General features: G+C 47.9%; 1 protein-coding gene across 1 annotated transcript in view; it reads left to right on the top strand.

Annotated features, from left to right (window-relative positions):
• STC2 (stanniocalcin 2) overlaps positions 1 to 9972 on the top strand; it is a 10522-nt gene extending 550 nt beyond the window's left edge. The window contains exons 2-4 of the mRNA XM_042831688.1: positions 1434 to 1576; positions 3157 to 3368; positions 6675 to 9972. Of these exons, the coding sequence (XP_042687622.1) occupies positions 1434 to 1576; positions 3157 to 3368; positions 6675 to 7068 (749 nt within the window). The 3' untranslated portion in view covers positions 7069 to 9972. The remainder of the gene's footprint in view (positions 1 to 1433; positions 1577 to 3156; positions 3369 to 6674) is intronic.
• Positions 9973 to 11519: the final 1547 nt, after the last annotated feature.

Here is an 11519-nt window from a genome sequence, read left to right as displayed (position 1 = left end):
CCGTGCTGCAAGACGTGTTTAAACACACACGAGCAGGAATGCACGAATGCCCATTAGGGACTGCCACATGTGAATCACGGCACTGTGCAGTTCTCAGCACGCTGGAGCCAGGACATGTGATCCGCCGAGGGTTTGCATCCGGATGCCAACACAAGCACTACAGCTGAGCTCCCGGCCCCAGAAAAGCCCGGCTCCGTGCTCCGCAGCTCCACAAAGGGCTCCATTTTTTTCCCCGGTGCGCGCTGTCGGGGCGGCCCTCCGCGGCGGACGACGCCGAGGTGAAGCCCGGAGCCGAGCCCTGGCCACCCCCCGTGCCCACCAGCAGCACTCCGGGACAGGTGGGAAGGAGGAGTGCGAGCCGGTTCCGAGCCGGGGGTTCGAGTGAACCCCGTCGGGCTCCGCACTCGCATCTGCGCTGCGTGCGGGAGGCTGCACCGAGCCGGGAAGTTGCAGCGAGCGCTCGGCAGAGGGACCGCACGGCACAGGGGATGCCTGGAACACGCTGCGGTTCGGAGGGGATTAGGCAGGCTCCCAGGAGCGAGCTTTAATTAAAGGTACCACTAGGGCACGGAGCGCAGACATTCTTAGCATCCTCGGTCCCACTCTAAAAGCTACCCCTGTTTAACTTTATCCCCGAGCTTTTGCAGCAACCGCCTTCCCTCTGGCAGTGCTACCAACATCTTTTTTTTCTTTTTTTTTTTTTTTTAAAGCTAAATTAGAATTTTAGGGGTTTTTTTTTCCCTGTTAGCCAGCACTCTTTTAATGCTATTACATAACATCTGACAAGGCAGAATAAACATGTATGTAACTGCTAGGTCCAGTAGATCTACTTTACATGTTATAAATGCACATATAAAAATGTCTTTTCAATTGATTTTTGCCTAGGTGAGGACATAGTCTCAGCTTTATGCAACACTCAGTACAAAGGACTTTGTTTATCAGTGGGAGTTTTGCCATTAACTTCACAGACATCAGCCCAGGGGACACCCAGCAGCTGGTGAGAATGCTGTGCCGTAGCACAGGAACCACCTCCCAGTGCCAGCAGCAGCCCATTGGGCTGGGAGCAGCTTCTCAGTGTCCTCTCATTTTCGTGCTGAGATTTGATGGGGGCTCTGTACAGTCAGACAGCAAGAATCCCGCCTGTCCTCTGCTCCTGAGGAATGCAGAGCCTTAGTTCTCATGTGAAGTAGCCTGGCATAAGTGTAGTGGATTTGGCACTTGTTTCTTAGATATCGCTTTCATAACATAATGCACCCGAGTTTTGGCCTAATTTCTGCAGAAAGTGGGCATGCTGTGGGTATGATAACTGTTGTCATATGTGCTTTTTCTTCCAAACTGATGATGTTAGCAAAATCTCTCTCTCCTTCCCCTCTACCTACCAGCAGCTCCTCAGAACAGTTCTTCAAGCTAACTGTAATCAATGCTCATTTTAGCTGAGATCCAGCACTGCCTGGTTAATGCCGGTGATGTGGGATGTGGAGTGTTTGAGTGCTTTGAGAACAATTCTTGTGAGATCCGAGGCTTACACGAGATCTGCATGACTTTCCTGCACAACGCTGGAAAATTCGATGCCCAGGTAAGGCAGCAAGATATCCTGTGCTTGGTTCTCACATACACTTTGCATGTGTTTTTGCTCTGCAGCACATCTTAGGAACAAGTTAAGGAGCAACCTGCTTTTGCACATGACCAGCCTCAGTAGGATTTTTTTCTATTGAAGGGTCCAGAATCAAAACCCAAGAGCAGTGTCCCAGCAGCCAGGCTGTCCCTTGCTCAGCTCCGTGGGAGGATGTTTTCCTGCTGTTCCCAGGATAACTAAATCAGAACAGCGACATAGATGAGCATGGTTTTCAGAAGCATTAAGCGGCTTAAGCTGCTACGTCATCTTTGTTTAAAGATGGTTCTGCAGTGCAGCTTGGGCTCCCAAGCTCATTTAGATGTATCAGAAAGCATTTCCCAACGTGTAGTTATTAAAGCATGGTTCTCCAGACTTGCACACAACCAGTACAGGCAGCCTCTTAAAGCTGCCGCATTCAAATCAGCCTTCAGTTCAAGCACTGACATTAAAATACATTACACGGATGGTATGCGGTATTAAGTTCGTCTCCTTCATTTTCTCCCCAGACCGTTTATGCATCATTGAGACATCCTGTTATTATGTCTTGTAAACCTCCTCTCCCATTTCAGTGTGGAGGGGAGAGAGCATGACGGCGGGCCAGTGGCATCTGGCCTGAACACACAGACTACAGAGAGCAGCAGCTCCACAGCACTGCTGAAAGCCTGGCATAGGGGAGCTTAGACTGACATTGCCACGGCTGTGCAGAGGGTCTGGCTAACTGCTTGCAGGGGCTTGTTTCTCCTAAAGCATGTGGGTATCTAAAAGCCTCCGAGTTCACAGTGCACTGAACAGCAGGGCTAGCACTAGCCATTCTCTGCTTTCTGAAATGCAAGAAATATCAGGTTGGGTTTGCATACCAATTTTCTCTAATCCTCATTTTCCCACTGTGCTGTGCATGTTTCACTGAAGGGAAGGGCAATTGGGGCAGGGGGAGCAGAAGGGATTGATAACCGGAGTAGTTCTTCAATCAGCAAAATACATTTCTGGGTTGAAACAACTTGGAAACGAAACCTGCTCACAGATTTGGGTGAATCTTAAGTTTGTATGAGTGGAACCGTGCTGGCGCACCCTTTGGATAAAGGACAGTGAGAATTTCATCTTCCAGAAGCATTTGTGTAAAAGATTCCGATGCAATTTAGAGATGCGGGAGGCTTCCACACATTCATTGCTCAGCAGAGTGGAGGGAGTGAACGGAGCTGCCAGGCTGTGACACACGTGGTGTGGTGTCAGCAGCACAGAGGAAAGGCAAGGATGGTTTTGATTCCCCCTAAGCAGTTGAATAAGTGAATTGTGAGCAACCTCATAACGCCTGTGTGGAAGCCCAATGGGTTCAGCTCCTCTGGAAGAGCAAGGCAGGGTTACTCAATGTGATCTCTAAGGGCAAGGAAACAAAGAGAAGAGGGGAAATGCAGCCACTGAGTGATATCCCCAGCAGTGTAATAACCCCTGACATTGTCCTGCAGAGCAGCTAGCTGAGCATAAATCAGCTGCCGCGCTTAATGGGCAGAAACACCAACCTCCTCAATTTCTTTTCTTCTCAGGGAAAATCCTTCATTAAAGATGCTCTGAAGTGTAAGGCTCATGCCTTGAGGCATAAATTCAGCTGCATCAGCCGTAAGTGCCCAGCCATTAAAGAGATGGTGTTCCAGTTACAGCGGGAGTGCTACCTGAAGCATGACCTCTGCTCCGCTGCCAAGGAGAACGTCCAGGTCATTGTGGAGATGATTCACTTCAAAGACCTGCTGCAGCATGAGTAAGTGCCGCTGCGCAGCGCAGTCAGAGGCGTGGGAGCTCCTTCCAGGAGCACGGTGGTGCCAAGGGGCTGTGCATCTGCCCAAAAGCTGTTTTGCCTTCTTCTGGCCTTGTTTTCCCATGTACAGCACCAAGGGAATGCTTTCTTTGCACAGGCCAGGGAAGACTTGCTTGCTTGCTTGCTTGACAGGTAGCGCAGAAGGGGGAAGCAGATCTGAGCAGAGTTGTCAGCAGGATAATTTCTTCTGTAAATACATACTTCCAAATGTCTCCCAATTAATTGTTCTGGAAGGAGCTTGAATCCCCCACGTAATCTCCCATGCATCTTATCCCTTATTAATCCCAGATACCTTTTAATAAAACACAGAGGTCTGCAAAGTGAAGGCTCAAGTCAGATTTTGAGTGGCTCTCATGGGGAACGTGCCTACCTGCAAGCACTGGCAGCACAAACCCTGGCTCAAAGTGATCAAAGCTGCTCCATGGCAGTAACAAGCCAGGCACAAGCTTTTTTTTACCAACTCTTTGTGCACAAATGCAAAATGCAGAGCCCATTTTCCTTGCAGGCAAACAGCTTACTCCCAAACAGGGAGGCAGAGCTGCAGTATGGCAGTGGCTGACCTCAGCACATCTGCTTCCTGCAACCATATGCTTTTCTATCCCCAGCACAGAAACCCCATATCCCAGTGATTGTGACATTAATTTTTCACAGAATCAAGCTTTTTGACTACCAGACTTCCCTTTTCATTGGTGGTCTCCATAGGTGCAGCTGCAAAGAGGAAGAGGGGCCCTTTGATGCTAGGTTACTCAAATGCAGAACTGTTTGCTGTGGTTTGTGCAGACTGAACGTGGCAGCTTGAAATCAAGGTCCTTTCTGTGGAATTCCTGAGGCTGGAGCAGCAGCATGACTGGGGATCAGGGGGTTCTGCTGCACCCTGCGCACCAGCACTGCACTGTGGGCATCCTGAGTCTGCACTGGGTGGCTGTAAGCTGGATGATGGGTACCCATCACTTACAGATGAGAAAAACACGAGGGCCAAATGCTGTAGAAAGAGGAGCTGAGGTACTCTTATTTTACAAGCAGGCTAAAGCAGGAATGGCCAAAGGCAGCTGCTTATTCCTAGGGAGTTGAACTGGGGGTTCTCAGTTTGAGAAGACACAGGTCGTTCAATTGAGCACCTATAATTTGCATCATCTCATTTAGAGCCTCTTAAACTTCATTTTCAGCATCTCACAGTGTCTGAGCTCAGCTTTTTAACGTGGGGCTCCCCAAATAGAAGGCAGCCAGCCTCCTTCCCCACCCCTAAATTTAGAGGCCATTGCTGAAATTCTTGACCTAAGTAATTTGTTCAAGATCAATAGGCAAGTGTGGCGGGGCTGGAAATAAAATCACGTCTGCTGACTTGCAGCCTTGTGCTCAGTTCAGGTACTATGGTCAGGCCAGCTGAAATGCAGAAAGTAAAACAGTAAAGGAGAAATGGGCTAGTATTAATCCGCAGGGCTCTGGCAGGCTTTGAATACCTGAAATATTTGGCAGCTGAGCCACTTTTTAGTCATACCAGCAGCCTTTTTCTTCCAAAGATCCTGTGTAAAGGGTTATGCCTAATTTTAATATTTTTTTCTTTTTTTTTTCCCTTCATATGCTCAATTGTTTTCCATCTTCTATTTTATGTTTAACACAAAACCGAAGAGTTCAGAAGCCAGATTTGTTCTGTTTAATTCTGGCTCTCATGATGCACATTCAGGCAGCGGAGTCTCTTCCTGAAGAGTCAGCTGCTGTGGGGATGTGGGTCAGACCCATTTGCTATGGTGGAAGTGGTGACAGGCCCTGGCAGACTTTTTGCTGTTACATTCCAAATAGCTTTTTTTTTTTTTTTTTTTCATGACAGAAACAATCCAAACATGGGAAATATTTTGAGATAGGGGAATGGAGGGCTTTCCAAGATTAGTCATTCACGATGAGCTTAAGCAGTTGGGCAGAGTAAAATCAGGGTAGTGTCTGACGCTGATCATAATCTGTTGGTTTTTCTCATCTCCCCTGACTCATTTCCTGGGAAGAGGTGGTCATACAGGGCTTGTCACAGTCACAGGGCTGGTGGAAGGTGCCCTACCAGCATCCCATGCATGCCACCACAGCCGCCTGTCCCGCTGAGCGCAGGCAACTCTTGATCTGCTGTTGGGATGGTTCCTTCCAACAAGGCTGAGGCACGTCCTTAGGGCCGGCTTGCGTTGCCTGCAAACAGCTGAGCGGTTGTGTCAATAGACAACATCAATATTGACCCACAAAACCTGCGACCGCAACTATTTTAAAATCGCTGCACTCTGTGACCCCTGGCGGAGGAAGCGAGCTGCCTGTGCTCAGAGGGCGCGTTGTGCGTGGCCATGGGTGGGAGCAGAACGGGATTTGGCCTTGGCTTGTTTGGACTCCTTGTTTGGCTGGGACAAGGGACACACTGAAAGCTGTGCTTAACTCTGTAAGGAAATGAAGAAAACATTCGGTGCCACCAGAGTGGGTTTCCACGTGCCTTACTGATAAAGGGATCGTGAGTGCAGATTGGATCCTGCTGCTGGCAGAAGTTGGCACCTCTGCATCAGGGGTCTGAAGATGGTGAGAAAAGACAGAGAACCTCTGCTTGAATGTCCCTCAAAGGAGGGAATGCCTGCCTGTTGCAGACTGATGGTCAGGGTGTGCTCTGCGTTGGCTATTCACCGGCACACAGCAAGCTGGTGTATCAGGGCTGGCTTTCTTTGCTGTGTCTCCTGGCTGTTAGAGACAAAGGAGCATAGAAAGAGATAACCAGAGATGGTGGGAAATAGCAGTTCTTCTATTTGACAGTGCTTTTGCCAAGTGTGTAGAATCTTTAAAGGCCATTTAGTCCAATTCCCCTGCAATGAACAGGGACACCTATAGCTCCATCAGTGTTCAGAGCCCCATCCAGCCTGACCTTGAAAGGCTGTAGACTTCTCATCTTTCTCTGGTGGAAGTAAGAGCATCTCCAGAGCACCTCCACTGCAGGGACAACTAAGGCAGACTCAGCACTAGAGTGAGGCTTGGCTCCACAGAATGCTATTGAGTGTATTTCTTGCTGTGAGATGGGCAGTTAGAACACAGTTCACTGCACAATAAACATATGGTGCAGAACTAGCCCACAAGGGAGGAGATTTATGCCCCCCTGGCTGCCAAGTAAGCAGGTGGCAGGAGATGAACTGATCAGTATTGAGGGCGAGGGGAGGGGAAGGCACGGAGGCCATTTCCCCAGTTTACTGATAGATAAACCCTTCTGACTCTCATTGTTTCCTTTACCTCCAGGCCATATGTTGACCTAGTGAACATCCTGCTCACCTGTGGCGAGGAGGTGAAAAAAGCAATAACAAGAAGCGTCCAGGCCCAATGCGAACAGAACTGGGGAAGTCTCTGCTCTATCCTGAGCTTCTGCACCTCCTCCATGCACGGCGATGCCATTCTGGGCCCCGAAAAGAAGACAGGCGAAGCCGGCAAAGCCACTGCTGGCCGTGGGGATGTGCTGGTCCCTGCCGAGCCTGAGCACAGGGAGAGCTCACGAGCAGCCAAGGGAGAGAGAGGTACCAAGGGCCACCTGAACGCCCATGCCCGGGTGAAGGCTGGGGCCCATGGTCCCAAAGGAGCGCATGGGATCATGGACCGGACGGACGAACTGTCCGACTTCTCGGACATCCGGAGGTGAGAAAAGGCACCAAACCCCCATTACCCATATCCTCCTCCTCTGCTGGAATCTTCCTCCGTTGAGTCCATCTTCCCGTCTATGGACATTCCAAAGCATTTCCCATTCAGAGGTCAAGCACAGGGCATTGCAAGATATATGGACTTCAGCAACCGTGTATATAGTAGCAAAGGGAGAGCAGTGGCAGTGGGTTATTGATCCAGCAAACTCAACACTTGAGCAGCCGCCAAATGTGGCAAAACGTCTCCAACTAAATTCTTTTTTCCCCTTTTTTTTGGAAGGTAGGGATCATCGCGCGTTTGTTTGTTTGTTTTCTTCGTCCCCTCTTGGGGAGAAGGTTACGGGAGGGCTCAGGCAGATGGCACGCAGCCGCTCGTGGCTTAGCACCTCCAAGGGCTCCAGGCGCAGCCTTGTAGCAGATGGCTGAATTCCAGAGGGGTTTGGTTTCTTCGTGTGGCTGAGCAGGCAGGAGCTCAAGGTTGCCTGTGACACTCAGCAGTGAAATAGCCATCCTGCCTCTGGCGCAGGGACTGTGCGGTCTGGAGCTCTGTACTGTCTGCTGAGTGACTCCTGAGCCATTGTCCCCATCGGGCAGCGCTGCCAACTTTAAGTACCCCCTATTTGTTTTTTAACCACTGCATAACTTGACACTTGCTTATCCAGTCACTTACCGAAGGCAGTCAGCTTCCAGACAGAGCGGTCTGGTTGTCACTCACCTACTCCACCTAGGGCCCCCAAGAACTCCTTCACAAGCCTCTAAATCCCCCCACTCAGATACAGCTCCTCCGCCCTATGCACAACCCAAGTGTGAGAGGATGGGCGCAGGCTCAGACATTGGAGGACCCCATGTACAGTGTTCTTTGCAGGGCTGTGTCAGAAGCCCTTGGAACCTTTCTCCTTAGCTAACATGGTGTGGTTTGTTGGGACGTGGAGCCCACTGTAACCCACCTGTCAGCCGTGGTTTATCAAAATGCCAAAGATAGGGAGAGAGGGCTGACTTCATTAATTGTTGTGATTTATTGGAGATCAAGAGTGCCAAGAATTTGTTGTCTTTAAGCAGTTACATGTGTGAGTGAGATGTTTGGAGCATCTCTCCTACCCCCTATGCAATTATAGTTCTCAGGTTGCAGACCTGCAATCCTTTATCCCTAGATATCATACTGGAAAGGGAGGGGACAGCACCCATGGGGACACAAGAGTGAATACTTCAGCTTCCTCTGGAGGCAGAGTGAATTTTCTTAGAAAGTGGGAATCGCACCAAGGATTTGAGCCTAGTTATTTAGAAAGTTTGGGAGGAGAGCTGTGGGGGCAGGAAGGCAGTTGAGTAGGGACAGAACGTACCCAGCGAACCAATGTACGTTTGTCGCATGGTGGGAAGAAGCTGTATAAACAGTAGAGGGTGTTGGAATTTGGCTACGATTTCCAACTCAGATTTTAGCTACTGCTAAGTGAGCACAGCTCCTAATAGCTTCAGGGTTTAATGCATGTATCCACCTGCAGAATTTATAGGCAGTACTTTTAATAGAAGCCATGTAGGAAGCAAGAGAGAACCGCTAAGTTGAAGAGATGTCTCTGAGTGATCACCAGGCCTTGTTCAAAGTGACCTTGATCCCAATGGTTCTAGCTGTGTTCAGTGACAAAGTTTTCTTCAACTTAATTGGGAAGATGTGGGATCGGACCCAATGCAGTGACAAAGGCTGCCCTGACCCAAGGAGCAGAGCTCCTTCCAGTGAGTGTCCTCTCCCCATTGGTGGCATTTGGCCACCAGGTAGAACAAGCTCGAACCAAAAAGACAATTCAGGCATTTTAGCACAAAAAAAAAAGAAGAAAAAAAAAAAGAAAAGCCACAAAACAACCAACAAATCACTACCGACATCATGTTCACACATCAGAGTAACACAGGACATCTCTTTCGTTGGAGGTCCGATTCATCTATGGGAGCCAAACATACAGATCTATACATCCTTGAATGTCTCCATCAACATATCACCTCAGCATGCATACAGTTTTATTTGTATTCATTTGTTGTTCTGAGTGGGGAAAACTGTATATTCCCCTTTGTCAATGGAAATCTCTTTGGGGCGGGTGGGCAAGCAGTGGGTGGGAGGGATTTTTGTATAAGGTATAACTTTTTTTTTCCTCTGTGTGTGAAGATTTTATGTGTTCATCTACTGATTCCACATATGCTATTATTGTAAATATTTAACATTTCTATTTATTATAGTGTCTCCATTTAAAAAAAAAGAACACTGCTGGCTATGATAATTTAAACGTACGTCATGACCTGTGTTGTATATATTCATGCCACTAGTATGGTTTTTTTTTTTATGTTTAAAGCTACTTAAATATAGTTTTATACAGTTCCATAATGTTATTGACAGCATAAATCATTTATTTATTGTTAAACCTTCGTTCACGTCTAACAAATAGGGTGCATTTTACCTGAGAGTATTTTATTGTGACATCTACATAGCCTTAATTCTTTATAAAGTGAAAAAAACGAAAAAAAATCCATTTAGATACTGTATGATGCTTTAATTAACATTCCTTATGAACTCGCAGTTCATGGAGGAGGTTTAGCTTCAAAGCCAAGGTATGAATGTTTCCTTTACGCTTTGCATCTGGAATGAGCCTTGTTCTGGAATGAGAATACTGGGAGAAGCAAAATGCCTGCTGGAAAAAGATACCAATAAACCCTGGAAAATGCTGTCCTAACTTAAAGTGCTGAACTAAAAGGAAAAAAAAAAAAAAAAAAAAAAAAGACAAACTGTCCTTAAATCCAAATCTCTGGGAGAAAAAACATACTAGTTTTATCTCATGTAGAATTCGCAGCCAAATAAGCTTTTAAAAAAAAAAAAGAAAAAAAAAAAAAAGCATATGGCTTTAGACACAAAGCTCTGTACCTTTCACACTATTATTTTCCTTAAACACTAATAAATGTTTTGAATAAGTCTGGGGCTGGTTTTTGTTTAAGCTGGGATTTCAACCACTGCAATAAGGGAAGCTGGGGCAGAGGTGGCTGTCCCCAGGCAGGGGCAGCTGAGCCCTCCCTACAGCTGCCGTCCCCACTGTGTGCCAGGGGCAGGGACCTCATCATTGGTGTGTGGTTCCCCTGAGATGCAGACCTTGTTGGCCGGCGAGCCAGGAGCTGAGAGCTTGGGCTGGGAGCAGAGATGGGAATGTAGATAGAGGTGCCTATGGAATTCCTTTTGCCCACTGCCCAAAATGCCCCAGGGAGGTCGCCCAGCCTGGCTCTGCGTGCAGCTCAGCATCCAAACTCTGCTTGGTTGGGGAAGGGGACCTGAGGTGGCAGTAGCACCAAGCAGGGGACAGAGCCATGAGCACTGAATTTCAGCCAGATCCATTAACAAGCACGATGTTACCATAAAGACAGAGTATGCATTTGGCATCAGCTACCAACCATCAGAAATGGGTGAGGATCAGGCAGTGTCCCCATACAGGCAATGGGATACAGATGATGGAATCGGATGATCTCTTCCAACCCACGCCATTCTATGATCTGTGTAACAATATCTGTAATTTTCAGCTCATTGTGTTACCATCCCAGGAATTAACAGTATCAAAATCTTAAATGATTAGCAGAATTCAGCAAAGGAGAAAAGCAAAACCCTGCAGAAACAGCAGTTTGTGTTGTTTTCAAAGTCATTTTCATATAGCATTGCAGTGTAGGCAGCAAGAGGATAGGGAGATTATGAGAAAGCACCTCAAGAACATAACACAGGGATATATTTTTTTAAGGCTGCTTGCATGAAAAAGCACATTTTTAACACTCCTTCTGTGGGGTTTAAAAATAACTGATCACGCTGCAGCCTTTGGATGAGATGGGCTTCGCATGCCTGAATGGGATCTGCAGCAGCTGAGGACCTGGAGCATTTCTTTGCCTTTGGGTGCAAAAGCTGTCTGACACGGCCATCAAATAGCGCAGTGAGAGCACATCATTCAAGGGAGGGTGTGAAAGAGCTCACTGGGATGGGACAGACCACAAAGCAGCTGGAGCTGCTGCTGGACTACTCGCCACATTATGAATGCCACTGCACCTCCTGCAGGAGCTCGTCCATACCCTCATGGCGTTGCAGCTGAGGTAAACTCACTGTGCCCTCCCTGCAATTTCAGCCAGAAAAGTAATTTTTCACCTCCTCACGTGTGAAGTGGTGAGGCTGCACTCTGCTGCAGGGAGCGGTTGTGCAGTAGTGATGGAGAAATGGCCCTTACCTTCCCCTCGGGCATCGCATCTCACAGAATGGCACAGTGACAGAGTGCTGATATGAGCACTGAGCACAGACATGCTAACATGGACTGCACAGCAGGAATGCTGCACTGCACATCCCTGAGAAGTGTATTACTTCAAATCCATTTAATACCAGCACACAAATCTGCTCCACGACTGGAGTGATGTTAGCTCAATTCAGACTGAGTCACTTCACAAGTGGTGT

Source organism: Centrocercus urophasianus, unplaced genomic scaffold (genome assembly GCF_019232065.1).
Source record: "Centrocercus urophasianus isolate 14NV4802_14NV808 unplaced genomic scaffold, USGS_Curo_1.0 seq_1031, whole genome shotgun sequence".
Taxonomy (NCBI): Eukaryota; Metazoa; Chordata; class Aves; order Galliformes; family Phasianidae; genus Centrocercus; species Centrocercus urophasianus.
The sequence above is the reverse complement of the archived record's forward strand: the minus strand, read 5'-3'. Positions and strand labels throughout refer to the sequence as shown.